A 27,384-nucleotide genomic window follows, 5' to 3' on the forward strand; every position below is an offset into this window, starting at 1 on the left:
AAAAATGGTGTCGCAAATTTTGTTGTAAAAATGAGAAATCGCTGGTCAACTTTTAACCCTTATAACTTCCTAAAAAAAATTATGTTTCCAAAATTGTGCAGATGTAAAGTATACATGTGGGAAATGTTATTTATTAACTATTTTGTGCGATATCACTCTCTGATTTAAGGGCCTAAAAATTAAAAGTTTGAAAATTGCAAAATTTTCTAAATTTTTGCCAAATTTTGATTTTTTTAACAAATAAGCGCAGCTCATATCTAAAAATTTTTACCACCATCATGAAGTACAATATGTCATGAGAAAACAATGTCAGAATCAGTAGGATGCGTTGAAGTGTTCTAGAGTTATGACCTCATAAAGTGACACTGGTCAGAATTGAAAAAATTGGCCCGGTCACGAAGGCAAAAACAGGCTCGGGTGCGAAGGGGTTAATGTAATGTATATGTACTTGGCATGTGTTGTGTATAGGGTCAGGGATAGAAGGTATCAGTATCATAGATTAGTGGGGCACCATAGAGATAGGGAATGAGGGATAGGGTCAGCATAGTTAGCATAATGGTTTTCCAGGCTGGGAGAAGTTACAGATGGGTGTAGTGAAGAGACTTCCTGGTTAAAGGGGAGAGTCTGGGCTGCCATGCCCCAGGCAAGAAGTAGTGATACAGCAGGGAAAGCACTCAGATAACAGTGGGGGTGAGGCACGAAGGGACCCCAGGCTGAGCAGCATGCAAATGGTCACCATCTTAAACAGTAACCAATCCAAGGAGGATCCGGGGCCTACGGCCGAGACTAGGCAGGGCTGAGATTGCAAGCCTTTTACCTTTTCCTGCTGAAACCGAACAAGGGGAATGGGAGGAAGCATGGATGCCGCAGAAAGGACAGATTGTCCAGCAAGGCAAAGATTGCCAGGATGGGACAGAGATTGTCCAGCAAAGCAAAAATTGCCAGGATGGGACAGGGATTGTCCAGTGAGGCAGAGGTTGCCAGGATGGGACAGAGATTGTCCAGTGAGGCAGGGAATGCTAGGACAAGGCAGAGATTGCAGGAAAAACAGGGATAGGTCGAGGAAAGTTATTGCATGAGAACTGTGATATATCTGTGTGAAGAAGCCTGTTATTAAGTAAAGTTGAACTGTTAAGCATGGACATAGATTCTGGAGTTGTTTATGAGAATCAGGAATCAGGAGCCAGGATGGCTGAAGCAGAAGGAACCATAGAATCTAAAGTGAGTGTTCTACTTTATGTTTCCTTTGTTGGGTGCCAGGGTGTAGGAATGCAACAGCACCTCGCCATGACTACTACCCTGGCCTCCTCACACCTGAACCACTGACAGCTACAATCTGGGCTTGGCTGCATGATTACAGCCAAGTATATTTTACTTAAAAACACTGTGGCATTTCTGAGAAAGCATACATTGAAAAATATGGAGAGGTTTGACTACTATAATGAGGCTTGCTTCTCGCCACGCTGCTGTGCACGTAGGGAGAGACCTGTCAATCAACTGGAGTGGGGGGCGGTGGGGAGAAACAAGCCAGGAACCAGACCAGACTAATCAGGGTTATTCCCTTCTTCATAGACGGGTATTTTTGGATAGTGTATGCTAGTACAAGCACTTCGAAAGTTTGTTGCTTATTAAAATTCGCAGCATTTCTTTATATATTAACATTTTTGTATTCTTTTGTTCACGGCTCATTGCCTGGGAGACAGCAACAGCGGAACATGTGGAGAGCTTACAGGCTGGTTTTTTGTAGAGCTAATATGGACTGCTTTGAAGCTGGTCAGGATCACTATAGGGCTCTGTTAACTCCTGATCCCCCACCAGCTTTGCTGCAGTGCTTTCAAGCTAGATAGCAGAGTTGGTCGGTTTCTTAGGTAATCAGCTGTCAGCAAATTTTAGAGTGTTAATATCTCAAGAATGGCTGCAAATCTTAAGCCTTTAAAGCTGTATGACAAATATGTACATCATAGAGAAAGTCAGAGTATGTAGAGTGGGATCAGGAGCTGTGCTTGTGCCACCCAGGGCAGCTGCCAGCTGTGTTACATACCTGGTGTTATGGGCTTGCGGAACGCATCAAATAATATAAGATGGTATAGAGGTGCGTTTGCAGTCCGGGGTCCACCGTGCAGAGATGTTAACTGCTACTTGGTAATGGTGGAGCACTAACTAGACATCGGTGGGTTAACCACTGACCCGGTGTGTACAGGAGCGAACTCAGTTACCTCACTGGGCCGCTGGAACAAATGCGAGAGCCTGTTTATCCTCAGAGGACTCGGCAGGAGAGCGCTAGTGCTAAGACACAGGACTCTGCCCAAGGACACAGGGTTAGAGCCCCTCTAGTTCCACTAGCGCTCAGCACTGCAACAGCGATGCTTGGACAGACACTAATAGAATGCTGTGCCCGGTTAGCAGTCACAGGATGCAGCTTGAACATTGCTTACCGCACTTTGGGTGTACCACGCAGCTCTAGCGGACGCCACTACCCAGCCTAAGCTCAGGACTGGAAAGCTGCAGGTACCGCTCTAATGGATGCTGTGGTACCTGCAGTAGCGTAGTGCGTTAGGTAGAGTGGCGCACTCTGGCACTAGCATGTGTGAGGAGCTGGGAGCACTGTGGAGCTAGGCAGGTCTGGGGGCATGAGAAAAAAGCAGAAATGGATGGGAAAGAGCTAAAACCAAATGGGAATAGCATGGAAAATATGCCTGCATGCCTTTCTGACTCACATATGGTATCTGGGAATAATGTTGTCAGACTATTGCACCGGTTTTATGGATTTTTAAAAAGACCTACCAAATAAAAAAATTTTTTTAAAGGGAAAAATGATAAGCATTACTTAATTCATAATTACATGTATATAATGCAAAATAATATATATCTATATATATATGTATGTCAAATAATTAGAAAGATAGTGGAATACATATTCCCCTTCTCCTTACAATACCATTTCAAAAATGCCCATTTGAATTTTGGGCATCGCCTGTCATTACCACCATGTCCACCGCCATGTCGCAGCACGGTGGCTCAGTGGATAGCACTGCAGCCTTGCAGCGCTGGAGTCCTGGGTTTGAATCCCACCAAGGACAACATCTGCAAGGCGTTTGTATGTTCTCTCCGTTTTTGTGTGGGTTTCCTCTGAGTACTCCAGTTTCCTCCCACATTCCAAAGACATACTGATAGGGAATTTAGTTTGTGAGCCCCATCAGGGACAGTAATGTGTGCAAACTGTAAAGCGCTGCGGAATATGTTAGCGCTATATAAAAATAAATATTATTATTATACAGCCCGCACTGACAATTAGCAGAGTGCCAGCAGGTGCCGTGAAACCTGCATTTGGTAAAGGCCCTCAGGTGGCCCTGTATCATACATTTGTGAGGGCTCTCACTCCTACATTTGGGAGGTCCCTCATGCCAAATAGATAGCCAGATAGTGGAATGCATATTCCCCATCACTTTACAATGCCAGCTAAAACATGCCCATATGAATTTTGGGCTTTGCCTGATTTTGGGGATATGTCAAAAGTAAAAGAAAAGTCAAAGATGCTATAGGATTTTTACAGGATGAAAATGATGACATGGTAAGACAGGATGTTGAGAAGGCTGAACTTTTAAATTCCTATTTTGCATCTGTTTTCTCTCAGAAAGGAAATGTAACATCAACTGTTATTCACTGTCCTATTAAGGGAATAGAAGAATCCAGGATATCTATAAACAGAAAGATAGTGAGGAAACACTTAGCTAACCTAAATGAATTCAAGTCTCCAGGTCCAGATGAATTACACCCCAGAGTACTGAAGGAGATAGCAGAAGAAATTTTTGAACCCCTCTCCATAATCTTTGAAAATTCTTGGAGAACAGGAGAAGTGCCAGAAGACTGGAGAAGAGCAAATGTTGTTCCTATCTTCAAAAAGGGGAAGAAGGTGGACCCAGGCAACTATAGGCCGGTGAGTCTGACTTCTATACCAGGAAAGATCTTTGAACAAATTATTAAACAACATGTATGTCAATACCTGGATAAGAATGAAGTGATTAAACAGAGTCAGCATGGGTTTGTAACTAATAAGTCATGTCAGACTAACTTAATTTCCTTCTATGACGGTATCACTGATTGGGTGGATCAAGGAAATGCTGTAGATATAGTATATCTTGACTTCAGCAAAGCATTTGACAAAGTCTCTCATACAATCCTTATTGAAAAAATGACTAAGTATGGAATGGACAAGGCAACTGTTAGGTGGATTCATAACTGGCTTAGTGATCGGACCCAAAGAGTGGTCGTAAATGGCTGCACATCCAGTTGGAGGAATGTCTCAAGTGGGGTACCACAGGGCTCTGTCCTGGGCCCTGTATTGTTCAACATCTTTATCAATGATTTAGATGAAGGAATTGAGGGTAAACTGATCAAATTTGCTGATGACACAAAGCTAGGAGGGATAGCTAATACTAGAGAAGAGAGAGAGAGGATTCAAAAAGATTTAATTAAACTGGAGAAGTGGGCAGCATCTAACAGAATGGTTTTTAACAGGGAGAAATGCAAAGTACTACATCTGGGCAATAAAAATGAAAAAAGCATATATAGAATGGGAGGAATAGGGCTAAGTGACAGCACATGTGAAAAAGACTTGGGTATACTAATAGATCACAGACTGAATATGAGTCAACAGTGTGATGCAGCAGCAAAAAAGGCAAATGCAATTCTAGGATGTATTAACAGAAGCATACAGTCTAGATCACGTGAAGTCATTATTTCCCTCTACTCCTCTTTGGTCAGACCTCATCTGGAATATTGTGTCCAGTTTTGGGCACCACATTTTAAAAAAGACATCAACAAACTGGAGCAAGTTCAGAAAAGAGCGACCAGAATGGTGACCGGTCTGCAAACCCTGTCTTATGAGGAAAGGTTGCAGGATTTGGGAATGTTTAGTTTGCAAAAGAGAAGACTGAGAGGAGACTTAATAGCGGTCTACAAATATCTAAAGGGCTGTCACATTGTAGAAGGATCAACTTTATTCTCATTTGCACAAGGAAAGACTAGAAGCAATGGGATGAAACTGAATGGGAGGAGACACAGATTAGATATTAGAAAAAACTTTTTGACAGTTAGAGTGATCAATGAGTGGAACAGGCTGCCACGAGAAGTGGTGAGTTCTCCTTCAATGGAAGTCTTCAAACAGAGGCTGGACAGGCATCTGACTGGGATGATTTAGCGAATCCTGCTTTGAGCAGGGGGTTGGACCAGATGGCCCAGGAGGTCCCTTCCAACTCTACGATTCTATGATTCTATGATTCTATGACTACCACAATGTCCACTGCCATGTCATTATGCGGCCCTCACTGACAGTTAGCAGAGTGCCTGCCACCATGTGCTGTGAAAGCTGTGTCTTGTAATGTCCACAGTTCAATTTTGCCACCGGATCCCAATGGAACCACTGTCATAGTGGGTGAAGCCGCTGTAAGGTGAATATAATACAGAAGTTGGGGGAGCTGTATGATCAATATCAGTAAATTGGATTCTACCAGACACCAAAAGCATTAGAATTAAATTCAGAATACAGTGTATGCAAGCAAGGGCCTGTATGTGCTCAGTGTGTCAGGCCTGAAACCCATGTCAGGAACAAGTACAAGCCTCATTTTACTTGGAAGCAGCCCTCCTCAAGGGAAAGAGCCAGGAGTGCCACTGACCAATCTACAAAAGCCTATGTACAGTGCCTTGCGAAAGTATTCGGCTCCCTGGAACTTTTCAACCTTTTTCCCACATATCATGCTTCAAACATAAAGATACCAAATGTAAATTTTTGGTGAAGCATCAACAATAAGTGGAACACAATTGTGAAGTTGAACGAAATTTATTGGTTATTTTACATTTTTGTGGAAATTCAAAAACTGAAAAGTGGGGCGTGCAATATTATGGGGCCCCTTTAATTTCAGTGCAGCAAACTCATTGCAGAAGTTCCTTGTGGATCTCTGAATGATCCAATGTTGACCTAAATGACGATAAATATAATCCACCTGTGTGTAATCATGTCTCTGTATAAATGCACCTGCTCTGTGATAGTCTCAGGGTTCTGTTTGAAGCACAGAGAGCATCATGAAGACCAAATAACACAACAGGCAGGTCCGTGATACTGTTGTGGAGTAGTTTAAAGCCAGATTTGGATACAAAATGAGTTCCAAAACTTTAAACATTCCAAGGAGCACTGTGCAAGCGATCATATTGAAATGGAAGGAGTATCATACCTCTGCAAATCTACCAAGACCCGGCCGTCCCTCTAAACTTCCATCTCAAACAAGGAGAAGACTGATCAGAGATGCAGCCAAGTGGCCCATGATCCCTCTGGATCATCTGCAGAGATCTATAGCTGAGGTGGGACAGTCTGTCCATAGGACAACAATCAGTGATACATTGCACAAATCTGGCCTTTATGGAAGAGTGGCAAGAGGAAAGCCATTTCTCAAAGATATCCGTAAAAAGTGTAATTTAAAGTTTGCAACAAGCCACCTGGGAGACACACCAAACATGAGGAAGAAGGTGCTCTGGTCAGATGAAACCAAAATCGAACTTTTTGGCAACAATGCCAAATGATATGTTTGGCGTAAAGGCAACACAGCTCATCACCCTGAACACACCATCCCCACTTTCAAACATGGTGGTGGCAGCATCATGGTTTGGGCCTGCTTTTCTTGAGCAGGGACAAGGAAGATGGTTAAAATTGATGGGGAGATGCATGAAGCCAAATAAAGGACCATTCTTGAAGAAAACCTGTTGTAGTCTGCAAAAGACCTGAGACTGGGACGGAGATTTGTCTTCCAACAAGACAATGATCCCAAACATAAAGCAAAATCTACAATGGAATGGTTCACAAATAAACGTATCCAGGTGTTAGAATGGCCAAGTCAAAGTCCAGACCTGAATCCAATCGAGAATTTGTGGAGAGACCACAATTTTTTTGTAAGGACCCATATTTAGAAAATGTAAAGGAAGCAACAACTTAATAAAGAGACACAAGTGTCATTTAGGAGCCTGGAAAAGTCAGCAATGGTCTTTGTCTAGCTCCTGACAATGTAAATTGCTAACGAATATGTATGCCCTATGTAACTAAAAGTTCATGAACAGACATATACACTCACTGGCCACTTTATTAGGTACACCATGCTAGTAAGGGGTTGGACCCCCTTTTGCCTTCAGAACTGCCTCAATTCTTCGTGGCAGAGATTCAACAAGGTGCTGGAAGCATTCCTCAGAGATTTTGGACCATATTGACATGATGGCATCACACAGTTGGCGCAGATTTGTCGGCTGCACATCCCTGATGCGAATCTCCCGTTCCACCACATCCCAAAGATGCTCTATTGGATTGAGATCTGGTGACTGAGGAGGCCATTTGAGTACAGTAAACTCATTGTCATGTTCAAGAAACCAATCTGAGATGATTCGAGCTTTATGACATGGCGCATTATCCTGCTGAAAGTAGCCATCAGATGTTGGGTACATTGTGGTCATAAAGGGATGGACATGGTCAGCAACAATACTCAGGTAGGCTGTGGCGTTGCAACGATGCTCAATTGGTACCAAGGGGCCCAAAGAGTGCCCAGAAAAAATTCCCCACACCATGACACCACCACCACCAGCCTGAACCGTTGATACAAGGCAGGATGGATCCATGCTTTCATGTTGTTTACCCCAAATTCTGACCCTACCATCCGAATGTCGCAGCAGAAATCGAGACTCATCAGACCAGGCAACGTTTTTCCAATCTTCTACTGTCCAATTTCGATGAGCTTGTGCAAATTGTAGCCTCAGTTTCCTGTTCTTAGCTGAGAGGAGTGGTACCCAGTGTGGTCTTCTGCTGCTGTAGCCCATCTGCCTCAAAGTTCGACGCACTGTGCGTTCGGAGATGCTCTTCTGCCTACCTTGGTTGTAACGGGTGGCAATTTGAGTCACTGTTGCCTTTCTATCAGCTCGAACCAGTCTGCCCATTCTCCTCTGACCTCTGGCATCAACATGGCATTTCCGGCCACAGAACTGCCGCTCACTGGATTTTTTTTCTTTTTCGGACCATTCTCTGTAAACCCTAGAGATGGTTGTGCGTGAAAATCCCAGTAGATCAGCAGTTTCTGAAATTCTCAGACCAGCCCTTCTGGCACCAACAATCATGCCACGTTCAAAGGCACTCAAATCACCTTTCTTCCCCATACTGATGCTCGGTTTGAACTGCAGGAGATTGTCTTGACCATGTCTACATGCCTAAATGCACTGAGTTGCCGCCATGTGATTGGCTGATTAGAAATTAAGTCTTAACACACAGTTGGACAGGTGTACCTAATAAAGTGGCCAGTGAGTGTATGCTGACAAGGGACAACTGAACGCTGCGCTGGGACAATTAACTGGACATGGCTGAATACTGTTGTGTTTGTGCAACTGCAGGTTGTGGACAGGAGGCATCAGCGCATCCTTCATGGACAGCAGATTGGGAATCACACTACACAGGGGAAGGGAAGTGTGGGAAAGATTTTCGAACCAGGAGCATATATTTAGAACATGTTTTACATTACTCTTATTATTATTCAGTGTAATAATAACACCAAGCAAGCAGAGCAATAAACACCACAATAACAGAATATCCAAAAATATTAAAGAAGTCTTTAATGTAATAGTATCAAAATATAAAATTCACATAGATGAATAGTACAGCATGTAACACGAAACAGATAGTTGTTAACATATGAGCAAGGAAAAATGGATGAAAAAGCAGTCCTGCGTCCAGACATGGACATAAATGGGCTAAGAAACAAGAGGTATCAGTTCCTTAATTAGGATCAAATCCCTTAGTCTGCATTATAATGCCATCCGCTAATAAACCCCAGTCACCATATAGTACTCTTCCCTGTAGTAGATCCCTGTACACATGTAACCATGGCTAGTAAATGCATCCAGGTATATGGGACAAAAACATGTGGCATAGAGACAGTGTAATCTGGGGTTAATCCTACCCATGTCCTTGTCTGGTGTGCAGGAATGTGCACGTTTCGCAGTTGCTTCCTCGGGGGGCCTGTGAACTATAGAGCCTCATCTCTCTCTCTCACGAGAGAGAGAGATAGAGAACCGAGCGGCTCCTAATAACAGAACTCACAGGACAGGTGCAGATCTGAGGGACCCTTGGCCAACAGCAGGAGGACGCAGCTTGCAGCACTTAGCCACTCACACACTCAAGGAGCGGTGCAGATCTGAGGGACCCTTGGCTAGCAGCAGGAGGACGCACCAACAGCTTTCAGCACTCAGCCACTCACAACACTCAAGCAGCAGGGCGGCTGAAGGACCTGTGGACACACTTCTCTCTGGATCATGTGACCCGGTGTCAGCATTCAATCCATCTTCCCATATGTAGCTAGAAGACCTGCGGTGATGCCTCCCTGCTGCAGGTCACATGGTTGGGTCATCCTTCTCCTTCACTATTGGTAGATGGACGGGCCCCTAAGCAGTCTGGGCCCTGTCGCAGTTGCGACCGCTGCAACCTCTTTAGTTATGCCCCTGAAGATACGCTATTTTTTAGACCAATAGAAAACTAAGATTTTTTTTCAATCGGCTTTTTGTAACACTGCAAATGCAGAGTAATGAAGATTATTGCCCCTGCTAAATTGGGTCGTACAATTAACTGTACCTGGATTGCGCCAGTCGCACAACTGTTAGGTATTTTAAGTGGAAAATAGGAGAGAGCTGCAGCATGTAATTGTAATGATCAGAACACCAAGGTGCCTGCCTTTTACCCATGCTCTCTCCCTCACTGCTATTAAATCTCTCACTACTAAATCCCCACCTAACTAACAAAAAAAAATAATAATCTTGACAGTCTTCAGCTCTTAAAATAGCTTTTTGGAATGAATAAACGCTCAGTATAAACTCCTATCACTCTCACTACACTGCTTTCACCTTACCTACTCTCCAACTACTCTCTCCCTACTCTGTCTCTGGCTGCAATGTACGCAAGATGGCGCGGCAGCCTTTAAATAGTCCCTATGATGCTGGAAGGCCAGCCAATCACAGTAATAGCACACCAAAGATGGCGTCGGCATTACTGTGATTGGCAAGCCAGCCCAGCATGTTAATTGGCTGCAAATAAAGCGCCAAACATGCTGGGGGGATCACTAGAATATACCAAGACGATTACCTAATTACTCGCCAAGTAACAAATAGCCCGAATACCGTACTATTCGTGCGAGAAACGAATAGTGCCGAATGTATTTGCTCATCATTATTCGTGGTAAACATTGGACCTCACTCAGTTGTGTGTGGTGCAATTTACATGGACTGACAGAATGGAGAAGATGGCAAATTTTTTTCCCATCATCTCCTGATCTGAGAAAATGGAAACACACATTGTGATCAAACTCTGATCAAAATGTAATTAGTGTAATCAGGCCGACTCTCTCAGAAGAGAAAAAATACAGTTGTATACAGCCAGCTAGCCAAAGGATAGGTCATCAATATCTGATTAGTGGGGCAGTGGACCCCTCCTATCAGCTGTTTCCGGTGCCTTCATCCAGAAGTGCTCAGTTGCAGAGGATAGGTCATCAATATCTGATTAGTGGGGCAGTGGACCCCTCCTATCAGCTGTTTCCGGTGCCTTCATCCAGAAGTGCTCAGTTGCAGAGGATAGGTCATCAATATCTGATTAGTGGGGCAGTGGACCCCTCCTATCAGCTGTTTCCGGTGCCTTCATCCAGAAGTGCTCAGTTGCAGAGGATAGGTCATCAATATCTGATTAGTGGGGCAGTGGACCCCTCCTATCAGCTGTTTCCGGTGCCTTCATCCAGAAGTGCTCAGTTGCAGAGGATAGGTCATCAATAGAAGAGTCCCAGACAACTTTATTGCATTTGAATCTGGAAACAGGGATAACAACAAGAATTTTGTTATATACTCTAAGACATAAGCCCAGAAAGTGCATTGCCCGTGTCATAGGACATCCTTCAGAAGTGTGCAATAAAGTAACTTTCATGCATCAGCAATTTCTGTTTTATTTTGTTTTCAGTTTAAATACAACCAGTGGTCTGAATGGATATGAATGTATCTTGACAATGCCTTTGGAAAGTGTAACGAATGGTGATCTACATGCAATATATCAGTGTTCCGCTCAGAATTCAGTGGGCATTGTTACATCTACAGTCAAGTTGTCCAGAAAAGAAACAGGTAATCCTGGGGAATATCATTCCAAATACAACTGTGGGATTTAAAAAATTGCCCAAACACTTAATAGGTATTTCCTTTGTAGACATTTATGGCATGACAGTATACACTATTAGTGTCTAGTAAGAGCCCCATTCTTTCTGACTTCAAAATAAATGTGAACATTCAGTGGTAAGAAGGGAATAAGCTGCTGCTATCCTAGTCTGACATTTTTTCTCCCACAGTAATGGTTCACTCAGATCTCCATGCCAATTGGTTTGAGCACTGACTGCTAATGCACGGACTGGACGTAGCTCCCACAACTCGAGAGCGTCAGATGCAACTATTTCTATGAAGCTGTCACGCTCGGGTTGGGAGACGCTTGGCCAGTCCATGCATTGCGCTCCAGTCTCAGAACCATTTGCATGGACATCTGAATTAGTCTTACAATTAATTGGGTAAGTGAAGTCCACAGTAACTGGTACAATGGGTACGGAGCAGATTCTTGTCACGGTTGGTGGGCGTGCACACTTCCTAGCACACCGATGGATTGATAAACCCATAAATGTGTAAAGGTGACGTCTAGCCTTACAGTTGTCCTTGTGACTGGATGTAGTCTAGCCTTCATACAGTATCAGTTTATCTATTGTATATCTATTGTTAACATGCTTTTGTACACATTTATAGGGAATCTATCAACAGGTGTTTATTACCTAATCTGAGAGACCTTGATTCCAAAAATTTGTCACTTACTTGACTACTTGCTATAGTTTTCATAAAATTGCTGTTTGCTAGCAGAAGATGAAGACTAGAGGACTACTTGGCCTGCCCCACCACTGATTGGCAGCTTTCTTCCTATGCCCAGTGTACATAGAAAGCTGCCAATCACTGATGTGAGCGGGGTTATGCAGAGCTCAGCATTTAGATAATTGGCAGATCTGCAGCAGACTTTGGTTTAGACAAAGTGGGGCCCCAAATGCACACATATTGCACCATAACACAGAAACTTTTCTGTTTTTACATATGCTGAGTTCAGGCCGTTAAATAAGCGTGATCAACAATATTGAATTTGTTCGACGCTTGTTTACCGGTCTCTTTACACTGGCTGAGGAAGAATGATGTGTACAGATAGCTCTCAATACAGTATAATGCAGGTCCCATATAGTACATATGATAAAATGCATTGACCATGGTCCTTGATAGAGTATACTGCAGTCCCCCTCAGAGTAAACCGCATCTCTCCTCAGAGTATAATGCAGCCTCTTCAGAGTATAATGCAGTCCCCTCAGAGTATAATGCAGCCACACACACAGTACTTACCGCTCATCCTCGTTCCCCGCTGCTCTGACTTCTGCAGCACATCTCATCAGCTCCACTGCTAGCATATGCTGAGTCAGAGGCAGAGGGGGAGCGATGGGAGAGGGAGCATCATTGCTCTCTCCTCCATCACTGCTTTCAACTGTACCGGCACCTATGATGCCGATAGATTGAATGCATGATATGATGCGGGGGGGGGCGCCGGACCCCTCTTACTCACGGGCCAAATAGCAGCCATGTAGTGTTAAGAAACGCCAATGGCTCGGGTCCCTTGGAGCAGCGGGGGCCCTAGGCAGCTGCCTGGTCTGCCTGCCCCTAACGTCAGCCCAGGCAGCAGATAAAACTTTTTTAATCAAAATTGCAGCACACAGTAAAGTAAGTGATACATTTCTGGAATCATTATGCTGCTTTCAGATGGGGTAGCAAAAACCTGGTGACAGATTCCCTATAAAGATTTTTTTCTTTCAGCAGGATAACTGCTTTTAAGTGAACCTGTGAGCTGATACATGCTGTCCGTGGGTTGCATGTATCAGGCACTATCTGTATAAACTCTGCCAGGTATGTTTGACTCTGAAACTCAGTGGCGTTAGATGGACATGCTTTAAAATCCACAGGGGACTGAACAGTGCTACAGACTACTCCGACAGGCAGGTCTCTTGCGGCTTCTCCCTGCCTGCTGACAGCTCTTTGCCTACATGTGCCAACAATGCCCATAGATTGGGTAGCATCTATAAGGAGCCAGGTTCACTTTAAGACTTGATAAACTGCTTTACAAGGAATAATTTACACCTCCATCCATATATTCATTTATTCTAGAAGCAAATGTTTACTGTTGTGCTGTTCGTCATGAGTAGAAAAAGTGTCTAATCAGACAATTTGCTTATTTTTTTATTTTACCATTTTTCTCTAATCAGATATAGTGTTCCGGAGAAATATATTGTGTATATCAGTAATGCTGTTGCTGATCATGCTCCTGGGTGTTGGGACAGCATATTTGTACTGGGTTGAAATAGTTTTGCTTTATCGCCATTATCTGTCAAAGGATGAGACGATTGGAGGTAAGATATTCATTCCTTTCCTATGAAATAAATAGATACTGTTCACAAGTCACACCTGTACTGGATTTCATAATAGACATCACCATCATTCAGTTTTCGTTGTTTTTATTGCATGTTTCAGCTAAAACTGCAGGGATAGATAATAACTCTAATTTAAGCAGTTACAAGAAATTTTGTATGTATTTCACATAATTCCATAAGTCCATCATATAAAGCCAAAGTGATACATGATTTCATAGCAATATAGTTTTCATCTACATTGCACCAATAGATTACAATCTCATTGACCACTTACTTTCCAAGACACAGATGAAAATGGCCTTTGTCCGTGTCTGACTGGACATGAGAGCTAAGGGATGACAAAATGGGGCAGCATTAGAACCATTGTCTATTCTTTCTCTGGATAATACCAGTATGACACATGTAATGACTGACAGTCTGCTCTTCTGATTCAGAGTTGTGTCCGGCCCATAGATATTAACAGCTCATTTACATATAATAAAAACATGGATATCACTGAAATAAGTCAGCAGATATCCAGGTATCACTTTTTTGAACTTCCTATGACCTACAAGCTCATATAAACAATTTAGGAGGGTTGATCTTACTGACAGATTCCATTATATAGGCTTCTAAACCTGTCATGATATAGATTCATTGACCAGAGCCCCTGAATTGCTGATCAGTGAGATGCCTAGATTAACCAGCAAAGATGGGCAGGGAAGTGCACAGCGTATCTACCTCCCAGTATCTACACCTACGCTGCCGCTAAGCTTGAAGCATGGCTATGGGGAGAGGGCATGTTTGATTCCATATATTCTGCATGCCACTGTATGAGACCAAATATTCTTTTTGTCTAAATCTAAATGTTGAGCAGTTATAAGGAAGTTCCATGACCTTCAATAATGCTTTCAAAATCATCATTGAAACCATTATTGATATTTACCCGTTGAACATTTGAAATAACTGTATTTCATTGCACAGATTATAGTTATCGAAATAATTCATATTGTTATTTTTTTTAGATAACAAAGACTTTGATGCTTTTATTTCATATGCATCACAGACATATGAGTTTAGTGAAGAGAAAATGGAAAGCTACTTTGACAACTATGAAGATGAGCAGTTTGCAACACAATTGTTACCAAGTGTTCTTGAGGACAATTATAATTATAAACTCTGCATCCTGGAAAGAGATGTTTTGCCAGGAGGAGGTGAGACATATATTGGGTTATTATATTTGCTGTTAGTGCATTTCAACGTGGGGCAAATATTTTTACTTAAAGGGATCTTGTCAAATAGATAACTTTGTTAGGGTTCGCTCACGTCTGCGTATAAATCCGGCAAGTGCAATGAGAGAAAAAAATCACATTGCACTTACACCAATTCAATGAATCAGTATTCATGTGCAATATTTTCCTCAGCTGGAATTGGGCTGAGGAAAAAAAAAAATCGCAGCATGCTGTGTATGACCGTTTAAAATGGCCGAGACTCACCAAGGCAAGTCAATGGGTGCGAGAAAAAAATCACACTACACACGTACCATGTGTGTGCTGTCCGATTTTACATACCCATCTCATAGGAAACCCAACATATCATCAGCCAAGTACAGTCAATTCACAGCCAGGACTGTCAGAATAGAATAGATAAATCTCAATGAGATATATCATCAGTCCTTTGCGTTTGTAGTTTTCTGTACTTATTGTTAGCTAGTAAATAAATAAATAAATAAATGAAAAAATGGTGTGCCCCCCTTATTTTTAAATAGCCAGCTAAGGGAAAGCAAACAGTTGTAAGCTGGTATTATTAGTCTAGGATGCGGCCAATAAACATGGAACTTCCCAGTCTATTAATATCACCTTACAGCTGTCTGCTTAGCCCTTACTGGATTTTTAAAATGGTAGAACCACAAAAATGGCATAGAGTTCCCTTATTTTAATATCCCCCTATTTTTAATAACCAGCAAAGGCTAATAAGGCAGCTGCGTGCTGATATTAATTGGCTGGAAAGGTCCATGGATATTGGCCCCTTCCCAGCCTAAGACCAGACGTCAGCCACACCAGATTCTGGTGCTTGGGCCAGGGTCACACTTGCGTGCGTAATGCGAGAAACTCTTGCGAGTCTCTCACATAAATACCCAGCACTGCCACTGACACTCGGGACCAGAGTGTGCAGCTAGGCACGACTCGCGCGAGTTTCTCGCATTACACATGCAAGTGTGACCTTGGCCTTAGCCTCGGCTCATCCCAATTGCCATGGTGTGCACCAGTGCAATCTGGGTAATGCCTTTAGATGTTAGTTGCGCAATGTCCGCTGACATCAAGCAAAGGGGTTAGTTGAGAGGCATCTGTCAGACACCTCCATCACTAACCACTTAGTCAAAAGAAATACACATACACAAACATAAAGTTCCTTTAATTGTACAAAGCATTTTCTGACAATTACACTCTTTTATCCATTTATCACCAAAAATATAAAATCCACAGGGTTTCTCTGTAATCAATAATATGGATATCCCACAATAATCCCCATCCAGCATATGAAACCCTTTTCAGAGAACGCAGTTCCATAGAATCAAAATGTAAAATTAATTAACCCGATCAGTAAATAAAAATATAGTAGAAATGTGATTTTTTTTTGTCAATGCTCCTTGGTAAAAAAAAATGCAATAAAACATATCAAAACATTGTTTACAGCAAAATAATGGTATTAGTTAATTGTCACACAGAAAGCAAGCCCTCACTTAATCCATAGAAAAACAAAAATGTTAAGAGACTTAGAATATGGAGACACAATCACTCCTAATTTGTTTTTTTTTTTATACAAATTTCTGAATATTTTTCTCCACCTTTCCACTTGTTCTGCAAAAAACAGGCCATTGTACAACTATTGGGATAGAAAAATTAAAAAGCTACGGCTCTTGGAAGAATAGTAGAAATAAAAAAAAGTTCAAAAATGAAAACTGGCTGCAAAGGAAAGTACTGTATTACTTTATCATTTGCATCTTTTCCAGCGTTTTCTCGCTGGTTAATTTTACAGTGTCTCTTGCATCGTTTTCAGTGTTGACTAATTTGACACATTATGAATTTTCTGAGATTTTGGGATCCTAATTTGTGATCAATTATGAAAATATAAAATATAATTCACATTATGTATAGATACTCATGAAACTATATAACCACAACATTTCTACAGTTATTTTAACTTCTGTGCAAATGCTGCCTTTTTGGTGCTTTTTTCCCCCACGTGCTTTTGTCAAGGAAAGAAAACAGCATCCTACCATTCCACATGGCCTTATTAAACTCCCTTTATTCCACAAGTAATCAGATATTCTCATTTTCTTCTTTTATTTTCTAGCCTATGTTGATGATATTGCCAAGATAATTAGGAGAAGCAGGAGAGCAATTTTCATATTGTCTCAGAGGTACATAACAAGCCCAAGACTATTTGAGCTCCAGGCAGCTATTACACGATCTCTGGAAGAACAGGAGAACTTGAAGCTAATTCTGATTAAGCTCAAACCTTTTAAAGAACCAGAAACAATTCCACTTATAGTGAAGAAAGCTCTGAGAGCTCTACCTACAGTCTCCTGGAAAGGCGACATTAACAGTAAATCTGCTCATGCTTCAAAATTCTGGAAAAGGATCAGGTATTATATGCCTGTTAAAAAAAAGCAGGTAAAATAGGATTTATTGTGCGCTAAAAAAAGATCAAGGGTTCATCAGCATGAAAAGAAAACCATTAATCATCTATTATATAAAGCTCAAGTGTGTGTATGTATGTGTGTATGTATGTATGTATGTATGTATGTGTGTATGTCCGGGATTGGCATCCGCACCGTCGCAGCTACAGCCACAAAATGTTGCACAGTCACACGTCTGGACCCCGAGAGTGTCCTAAGCTATGTTGTGAGGCAAAATTTTAACCCCGCGCGTTCCAATTCACCAAACAATTTTGCCCCTATCTACATAATGTCTGAAAAGTGTATCAAGCCCCACCCCTCATTATGATGTCATAATGGTTGCCATGGCGACGCTGATGTCATCATAGGTTGCAAGCCCCGACGCTCATTATGATGTCATAATGGTTGACTATGGGATGGAGGATGTGTGATGGGTTTATGGGCACTCGACTATGGGATGGAGGATATGTATGATTGGTATATGGGCATGGGACTATGGGATGGAGGATAATTATAATTTGCTATAGCTAACCACAGTTAGTTACCATGCCCGGGCAGTGCCGGGCTCTTCAGCTAGTAATAATTATAACTCTAAATACTATTACTGTATATAGCAACAGATGTTTGTGGTAAACCAATATGAATAAATGATGGGGTGCTCTCTGTATACAATGGGTGCTATGGAGTAAAAAGCAGCTAATCAAAAAATAGAGAGGACCCCAGCACTCCAAATAAAGTCTTTATTAGTGAAAAAGATCCGCAGTTCCAAGTGATGGACACAATTGAATATGGTTGCTCACTATTCATCAGACCCAAGTGAATACATATAATTCAATGATGTTTCGGTGCTGTGTTGCCTTTTTCAAGATATAGCCGCAATAACATCATACTAAAAGTAGAATTTTTTTCTAACAAAAGAAGTGATGGGTCAAAAAATCAATAACTAATAACATCAGTCTTCCTAATATGTGTCTCTATCTCATCCTGGGGGATGAAACATACAAAAATAAAGAGACACATAACTGGTAATCCATCAGTAAAGAGGCAAAAACAATATAGATCCTGAATAACAGTGCCAGTTCAAAGATTAATCCAAAAGCTTGCAAGTATCCAGTGTTTTAACCTTTATATTAGAGGCTCGAAAGAGAACAAAATAGAATCTGATAGACAACATATTGTAGAACCCATATGGAGAGCGTAATGTGGATCGCTCTCGTAAGGTATATGTACCAATAAGCAAAAATTATAAGAAAATTTATGTGGATGAACTTTTGACTATAATGAAAATGTTCCATGCCAGGTAGAGGGTCCCCGGGTGTCCAGATGTCCGGATAGTGGGTCCAGGTATGTCCCGATGTGCACTGGTGCTGTCCGGTGTGCGTGCGCTTCTTTTATGGGCCTGTACTGGAAGGACTCTATGGGTTACTGTGACCGGTGTGCAGTGAGGTGAAACGCGCATGCGTGGGTCGGGTACCGCCGGAAAAAGCCGAGGTCCCTTCTGTGTGTTGTTTGTGACCAGGATAGCGCATGCGCGCTGCTGAAAAAGGAAAGAAGAAGCAGAAAAGCTTATTTATGTTAGCAGTAGCATCCAGGATATCTCTGGTACCATACAACAACGGAAACCATACTGTATGTATTGCAAAATATGTTAATACAAAGAGATTATAAAATTAAAAAAGATAATGAAGAATCAAAAAAAGAAGAAGTCGAAAAGAGGGAAAAAAGGAAAAAAGAAATCGGGGGGAAATTATATGAACAAACATGTAAAATAGGTACAAAAATGTAAAAAATATACCTGGAATTGTCTATCATGTAATCTAAGAGAAAAAGAAAAAGGTACAATATTAAAGATTAAGGGTGCACTCATTGTTTTCTGTTACATGTTATATCCCAAACATATGTCCTATTAAAGTCTTTTTATTTACTAAATGTCTGGTCAATGTTAAAGAGACCAAGGTACCATATACTAGCTATGAAGTATCTCATATTCCCTATTTAACCCCGATGGGGTGACTGTTTGCAGTGTGTGAGTCCAAAAAGATGCACGTTCCATCAATTTCTTAATCCTGTTACCCCCTCTTCTTGCCATTGGGACATGGTCTATAACCTGGTATTTTAATTGAGAGATATAGCGATCATTAGAAAGAAAATGGGCTGGTTTTTGTAAAAGAGTGCGACCACATCTTATGGTGGATTTATGTTGCGAGGTTCGGTCCCGGATATGATGGGTGGTTTCCCCAACATATCCGAGACCGCACGGGCACTTGATCAGATAGGCCACATATGACTATTCACATGTAAAATGTCCCCTAATGGGGTAACGTCGTCCAGATTGTGGGAGCGTGACTCTTTCAAAAATAAAAAATTGAAGGAGTCCTGCTTCACCAGAAAACATCACAGAAAAGTAGCTGCTAATATATAGGAACATTGATAGTCTGCTATGGGTCAATCTACTGGACACAATTCTGAACTAAAATAAAGGGTTAAAGCAGAAATCCTTCATGGACACAATGGAGAATTGATATCTTGTAAGATTTACATACATTGAAACATTTTGACTTATTCAGAAATTAACACCAAGGTAAACAACTAAAAATCATCTACTGTTGAAAACAGGAAAGGTTGGAAGCAACTTGCAGATCTCAAAAATTGTCAAGATATTGGTTCTCTTCTAAATTTTCAAATTGCAAAGCACATGGACATCAGTACCCTCTTATTTTTATTATTAAGAAAGACATGTAATGATTATGAAAGATTGTGTACTAATGTTTTTTGTAACTTCATGTATGATAGCTTAAGAGAGAACCTGTAAGCAGTATTGTGCTACGTAACCTACAGACAGTGTCAGGTCGGCACCATTATACTGATTAAAATGACACCTGGGGTGATGAAAACCGTCTTGTGGTTGCTGTTTAATCTTTAATTTCAGTTTTCAGTTAATGAGATTCCCGTGCTTCAAGGCGGTCTGTGGACCAATTTGAGTGCCAAGTTGTTTTTTTTTTACAATGAAAGCTTAAACAACCACAAGACGGATTTCATCAACCCAGGTATCATTTTAAGGGCTCATACTCACATGCGAGAAACTCGGACGAGTCTCACGCGTCAATATCCGGCAGCACTCGGATTGGAGCGTTCAGCTACATAGAAATACATGCAGCCGCACGCTGTGCTCCCGAGTGCCGGCGGCAGTGCTGGGTATTAACGTGCGAAACTTGTCCGAGTTTCTCGCATGTGAATATGAGCCCTAATCGGTATAACGGCGAAAAACCTGACACTGTCTGTAGGTTGCTGAGCATAATCTTGCTGACAGGTTCCCTTTAATTCCAACGTATTAAAAATGAACATTTTATTTATGGTACAGTTAATTTGTACAATTGCTTTTGAGCCCTTGAAATGAGGAGGCTTTGTAGAAAAATGGTTGCAATTCCTAAACTTATCACAGAATATTTTTGTTCAACCCCTTTAATGAAACCTGCAAGTCTACACTTCAACTGCATTTCAGTTGTTTAATTATAAATTAAAAATAGTGGCACGCAGAGCTGAAATCCTGAAAATACTGTCAAAATTTTTCAGGACCTAACTAATATATATATATATATATATATATATATATATATATATATACAGTATATATATATATATATATATATATATATAAAGCTGAGTGTATGTATGTGTGTGTATATCAAGCCACGCCCACTTTACATAGCCACACTCACGCCACACACAAAGCCCCGCATAATAAATATCTATTATACATACAGTATATATATATATAGTATGTCTAATATATATATTTCATAGGCACATCTTCTTGACCTCAACGGCTTACACTGCCTGTGTTGCCCATAGCAACCAATCACTAAGCATCCTTCATTTCACCAGAGCTGTTTAAAAGATGAAAGCTGAGCTGTGATTGGTTGCTATGAGCAACAGTTTTCCCACTCCACAACACCTTAGCAGACACTGACTGGGTGGCAGAAATCTAGCATCCCCAGGAACATAAGCTCCCAGCCATTGTCTGCCCCCCAGAAAGGAGCAGAGAGCACATGACAGAAATGAATCACCCCCCCTTTATTACTGCCAAGCTCTATTGTCACCGGCGTAGAAAATTGCATCTTCAGCGGCCGCAAACAGAGCCACTCACAGAGCCACACTGCCAGATTACATGACAGCACATCTCCAGGAACTCCCTGCTGAGCACCACCCAGCTCTGGACTATGGGATGGAGGATGTGTGATGGGTAAATGGGCACTGTACTATGGGATGGAGGATGTGTGCTGGGTATATGAGCACTGTACTATGGGATAGAGGATGTGTGATGGGTATATGGGCATGGGACTATGGCATAGAGGATATGTATAATGGGCATATGGGCACTGTACTATGGGATAGAGGATGTGTGTATAACACCTCCTAGAGTGGACCCTCTGGGTCGTGGTACCAAACCTCCCCTGGGTGAGTTGACTTAGTGGGATTGACCCTATGCAGGGAGCGTCAGGGGCAGGCCCAGGGTGGTCAAATGCCACGACGGCCAGTACCAAGGGGGCGGCTCGTAGGAGACTAAGGAAACAATGTGTAGATCTGTGAGGAGACTGAGGGCACTGGGGACCAAGGGGTCCCGGCTAAGGGCAGAAGGAGATGCTGAATTCAGTGGTGAGATGAAGAGAAGTAGACATAGGATCCGAGGACCACCGGGAACTTAGGCGAAGACTGACACTGAAAGAGAACACAAGAAAAGCAGGATAAGGCTACAACAAGACAAGCGCGCAGGATAGCACACAGGGGCCTGAGTTACTAACAAGAACTAGGGCAATAATCAGGCACCTCGTCAAAGAGGAAGCAGCCTGATATACCTGGTACATTATCGCAATTGGCAGGACGGCGCTTCCGAGTCATGACACCACAGCTGCATTAAGCGCCAGAGATGTGCGCGGTCGCGTCCTAAGCTGCTCAGGGAGCACGCATGGGCAGCGGGATCCCCGAGATGGCTGAGAGACCGTAAGTGCCAGAGAGACACGGCGAACCCCCACCAAGCAGTACGCCGGGACGCAGAAGCAAGAAGAGAGATAAGTATCACGGGATCAGGTGGCCGCAGCTGTAAGTGTGAAGGGTATATGGGCACTGGACTATGGGATGGAGGATGTGTGATGGGTATATGGGCACTGAACTATGGGATAGAGGATGTGTGATGGGTATATGGGCACTGGACTATGGGATGGAGGATGTGTGATGGGTATATGGGCATGGGACTATGGGATGGAGGATAATCATTATAAATTGCTCTATCTAACCACAGTTTGTTACTATGCCCGGGCAATACCGGGCTCTTCAGCTAGTATATATATATATATATATATATATATATACATATATATATAACATGTGATGGAGGTTTTTGGACATTAGGTGTTTTGGTATGTTCAACAATATCTGTTAGTTTTTATTTATCTGCATGTGCGGCTGGAGCTATAGATACAGATATTTACACAGTGTTTCCTCCAGAAGATTTTATATTTCTTAAAAATCTCAGATTTATAGGGCCTCTGTCAGCACAGAATGACTGTTCAAACCCAGTACAGGAGGTCAGTTCATCATGGCCAAGTCAATCATTTTCAAGTGCATTTCACAAAATTAGAATATCATCAAAAAGTTAATTTATTTAAGTTCTTCAATACAAAAAGTAAAACTCATATATTATATAGAGTCATTACAAACAGAGTGATATATTTCAAGTGTTTATTTCTGTTAATGTTGATGATTATGGCTTACAGCCAATAAAATCTCAAAAGTCATTATCTCAGTAAATTAGAATACTTTATAGCACTAGCTTGAAAAAATGATTTTAAAATCCGAAATGTTGGCCTACTGAAATGTGTGTTCAGTAAATGCACTCAATACTTGGTTGGGGCTCCTGTGGCATCAGTTACTGCATCCACACAGCGTGGCATGGAGGTGATCAGCCTGTTGCACTGCTGAAGTGTTATGGAAGCCCAGGTTGCTTTAATAGCAGCCTTCAGCTCATCTGCATTGTTGGGTCTGGTGCCTCTCATCTTCCTCTTGAGTGTCTTGACAATACCCCATAGATTCTCTATGGGGTTAAGGTCAGGCGAGTTTGCTGGCCAATGAAGCACAGTGATACTGTTGATTTCAAATGAAGTATTGGTACATTTGGCAGTGTGGACAGGTGACAAGTCCTGCTGGAGAATTAAATTGCCATCTCCAAAAAGCTTGTCGGCAGAGGGAAGCATGGAGTGCTCTAAAATTTCCTGGTAGATGGCTGGGCCGATTTTGGTCTTGATAAAACATAGTGGACCTACACCAGCAGATGACATGGCTCCCCAAACCATCATTGACTGTGGAAACTTCACACTAGATCTCAAGCAGCTTGGATTGTGTGCCTCTCCAGTCTTCCTCCAGACTCTGGGACCTTGCTTTCCAAGGTCTAGTGTGAAGCGTCCACAATCAGTGATGGTTTGGTGAGCCGTGTCATCTGCTGGTGAAGGTCCACTGTGTTTTATCAAGACCAAAGTCAAGGGGAAGATGAGAAGCACCAGACCCAACAATGCAGACGAGCTGAAGGCTGCTATCAAAGCAACCTGGACTTCCATAACAGTGCCACAGGCTGATCGCCTCCATGTCATGCCGCATTAATGCAGTAATTGATGCAAAAGGAGCACCGACCAAGTATTGAGTGCATTTACAGATCATACATTTCAGGAGGCCAACATTTCGGATCTTAAAATCATTTTTTCAAGCTGGTGTTATAAAGTATTCTAATTTACTGAGATAATGAATTTTGGGTTTTCATTGGCTGTAAGCCATAATCATCAACATTAACAGAACTAGACGCTTGAAATAGATTCTCTGTTTGTAATGACTCTATATAGTAAGAGTTTCACTTTTTTCACTTTCTATATTGAAGAACTGAAATAAATTACCGTAACATTTTGATGATATTCTAATTTTGGGAGACCTCACAGCTCACAGTGCATGTCAGACCAAATGAGAATCATGAGATTAAAGGAACTGGCCAAGGAGCTCAGAGACAGAAGGGCAAGGCACAGATCTGGCCAAGGTTACATAAGAATTTCTGCAGTACTCAAGGTCCCTAAAAGCACAGTGGATGAATATAAATGCTGAGATACCTATTGACAGTACAGTGCAGAGCTGCTCCTTGTTCAAAAGTACGCTGCCCTCGCTGGTGGCGCACTTTGAGGGCAATTACTGCACGTTGAACTCCATGCTAATACAGCCAAAGGTGAGCGTATCTCTAGCTGTTGCAGTCTGCTCCTGCATGATGTCACTATAATCCAAACTGGAACCAAATTCTGACGTGTTTCAAAATTTAGCGGCTTTCTTCCAGCATTCATGTTCAAACCATGCAGTGAATACCCCGCCATATAACCTAGCCGACTGACGGGTCGGCAACTTTTTTTTAGACTTTTTTTTATAATCCTTAAATGGAAGAAATTTGGGACCACCAGAAGTCTTCCTAGACCTGGCCGTCCAGCCAAACTGAGCAATCTTAGCTGATACTCAAAGACAACCACAGCTATAAACATCACAACTAATCTCATAGCTGTATAAAGAACACTTGAAGAAAACTATCAGGAGAAGAAACTCCGCAATATAGAATAAACATAAGAAAAATGGAGTGCTGACTTCAGTAATATATAAAAAGTAAGATTTTTATTAATAAATTGAAAAAACATACAACATAGTACAAACAACAAGGAAAGATTCCACGCAAGTAATCATAGGAGATTTGTCATGGGGAGGTTAGTGCCAAAGGCCTGGAGTTATATACATACTGACCCAATCACCCATATAATATAACCAGGTACAAGCAGTAACCCTGGTGGGGCGAACATAAGGTGCATAGTGCAAAGGGATTAAACAAGCCAATTAAGGACACTTACCCATTTAACTAAGCAATAGTGCTCACAGATCCCCTAAGAAGACCCTGGACGTGCGTTTCGCGGTATGCTTTATCAACAGGGAGAAGAGCCTTGGTGAGAGACGTAAAGAAGAACCCCAAGATCACTGTGGCTGAGCTCCACAGATGCAGTAGGGAGATGGGAGAAAGTTCCACAAAGTTAACTATCACTGCAGCCCTCCAACAGTTGGGCCTTTATGGCAGAGGGGCCTGTCGGAAGCCTCTCCTCAGTGTCAGACATATGAAAGCCCGCATAGAGTTTGCTAAGAAACAAGTGAAGTGCTCCCAGACAATGAGAAATAAGATTCTCTGGCCTGATGAGACGAAGATAGAACTTTTTGGTGATAATTCTAAGTGGTATGTGTGGAGAAAACCATGCACTGCTCATCACTTGCACAATACAATCTCAATAGTGAAACATGCTGGTGACAGCATCATGCTATGGGGGTGTTTTTCAGCTGCAGGGACATGATGACTGGTTGCAATTGAAGGAAACATAAATACGGCCAAGTACAGAGATATCATGGATGAAAACCTCTTCCAGAGTGTTCTGGACCTCAGTCTTGGCCCAAGGTTCACCTTCCAACAAGACAATGACCCTAAGCACTCAGCTAAAATAACAAAGGAGTGGCCTCAGAACAACTCTGTGACCATTCTTGACTGGCCCAGCCAGAGCCCTGACCTAAACCCAATTGAGCAACTCTGGAAAGACCTGAAAATGGCTGTCCGCCAACATTCACCATCTAACCTGATGGAACTGGAGAGGATCTGCAAGGAAGAATGGCAGAGGATCCCCAAATCCAGGTGTGAAAAACTTGTTGCATCATTCCCAAGAAGACTCATGGCTGTACTAGCTCAAAAAGGTGCTTCTAAGCAATACTGAGCAAAGGGTCTGAATACTTATGACCATGTGATAGTTTAGTTTTCTTTTTTAATGCATTTTACCTATCTGTTTTTTTTCAGTCAAGATGGGGTGCAGAGTGTACATTAATGAGAAAAAAAATGAACTTTTTTGAATTTACCAAATGGCTGCAATGAAACAAAGAGATAAAAATTTAAAGGGATCTGAATACTTTCCGTACCCACTGTATGTATAGATGGGCGGAGCCCAGGATGTTTGGGTCCGGCGGATGCAAAAACAGTTACAAAAAGTTTGGACTCGGGTACCAGAAGAGGACCTGAACCCGGACCTCATTTACTTGAATGGGGTCCCGAACATTCAGTGTTTGCCACACTGTCATGTGCATGACAGCTCAGCAAACACCGCTTCTGATTGGATGTAAACTCATTACTGCTGGTCAGACAGTCACGATTCCCATGCTGTCATTTGATAGTGTCAGCCCACAGCTATGATTGGAGGTAAAACTACTGCTCCCATCAGCATACACCTGCTGCCACTAATTACAGTGACAGCAGGTGGTGGCTGATGGGAGTATTCATCAGCTGGCACCTGTGCTGTAAATAAATAATTTAAAAAAAAAACGACATGGTTCCCCTCTATTTTTGATAACCAGCCAGGCAAAAGTCACAACTGGGACTGCAACCCTCAGCTGTCAGCTTCAGCAAGACTGGTTATCAAGAATAGAGGGGCCCCCACTCTGATTTTTTTAATTATTTAAATAAATAATTTAAAAATACAGTGTGAGGTTCCTCCCTAATTTTTGACAACCAACCAAGCTAAAGCAGACAGCTGGGGGCTGCTATTCTCAGGCTGGTAAGGGGCCATGGATAATGGCCCCCCAGCCTAAAAATAGCAGCCCCCAGCTGTCCAGAAAAGGCACATTTATTAGATGTGCCAGTTCTGGCGCTTTGCCTGGCTCTCTCACTTGCACTGTAGCGGTGGCAAGTGGGGTTCATATTTGTGGGATTGATGTCACCTTTGTATTGTCAGGTGACATCAAGCTCACGAGTAATGGAGAGGGGTCTATAAGACGCCTATCCAATTACTAATCCTATAGTTACATGGTAAATAAACACAGCTAGAATAAAGTCTTTTATTTGAAATAAAATAAACACACTTTTACTTTTTTATTTAAAAACAGTTATACTCACAGTTAAAAAAACAGTTATACTCACCTAATGCCCATTCCATTAAATCCCTCATCTCCTGTAATAAAACAAAAATGAAAAACAACAATATCCTTCAACTGTCTGTCTTTCTGTCCCACACAGTAATCTATGTCTGGGGTGTTAGGAGTCGGGTTCCTGCCTCTGCACAGGAGGAATCCCAATCC

At 42.0% G+C, this 27,384-nt stretch overlaps 1 protein-coding gene across 1 annotated transcript in view; it reads left to right on the forward strand.

The window, feature by feature from the left end:
* IL18RAP (interleukin 18 receptor accessory protein) overlaps nucleotides 1-19,140 on the forward strand; it is a 60,221-nt gene extending 41,081 nt beyond the window's left edge. The window contains exons 7-10 of the mRNA XM_073550647.1: nucleotides 11,021-11,178; nucleotides 13,386-13,529; nucleotides 14,555-14,743; nucleotides 16,887-19,140. Of these exons, the coding sequence (XP_073406748.1) occupies nucleotides 11,021-11,178; nucleotides 13,386-13,529; nucleotides 14,555-14,743; nucleotides 16,887-17,215 (820 nt within the window). The 3' untranslated portion in view covers nucleotides 17,216-19,140. The remainder of the gene's footprint in view (nucleotides 1-11,020; nucleotides 11,179-13,385; nucleotides 13,530-14,554; nucleotides 14,744-16,886) is intronic.
* Nucleotides 19,141-27,384: the final 8,244 nt, after the last annotated feature.

The sequence above is a fragment of the Dendrobates tinctorius genome, unplaced genomic scaffold, assembly GCF_039654945.1.
Source record: "Dendrobates tinctorius isolate UK_male_01 unplaced genomic scaffold, ASM3965494v1 ptg000166l, whole genome shotgun sequence".
In the NCBI taxonomy this organism is placed as follows: Eukaryota; Metazoa; Chordata; class Amphibia; order Anura; family Dendrobatidae; genus Dendrobates; species Dendrobates tinctorius.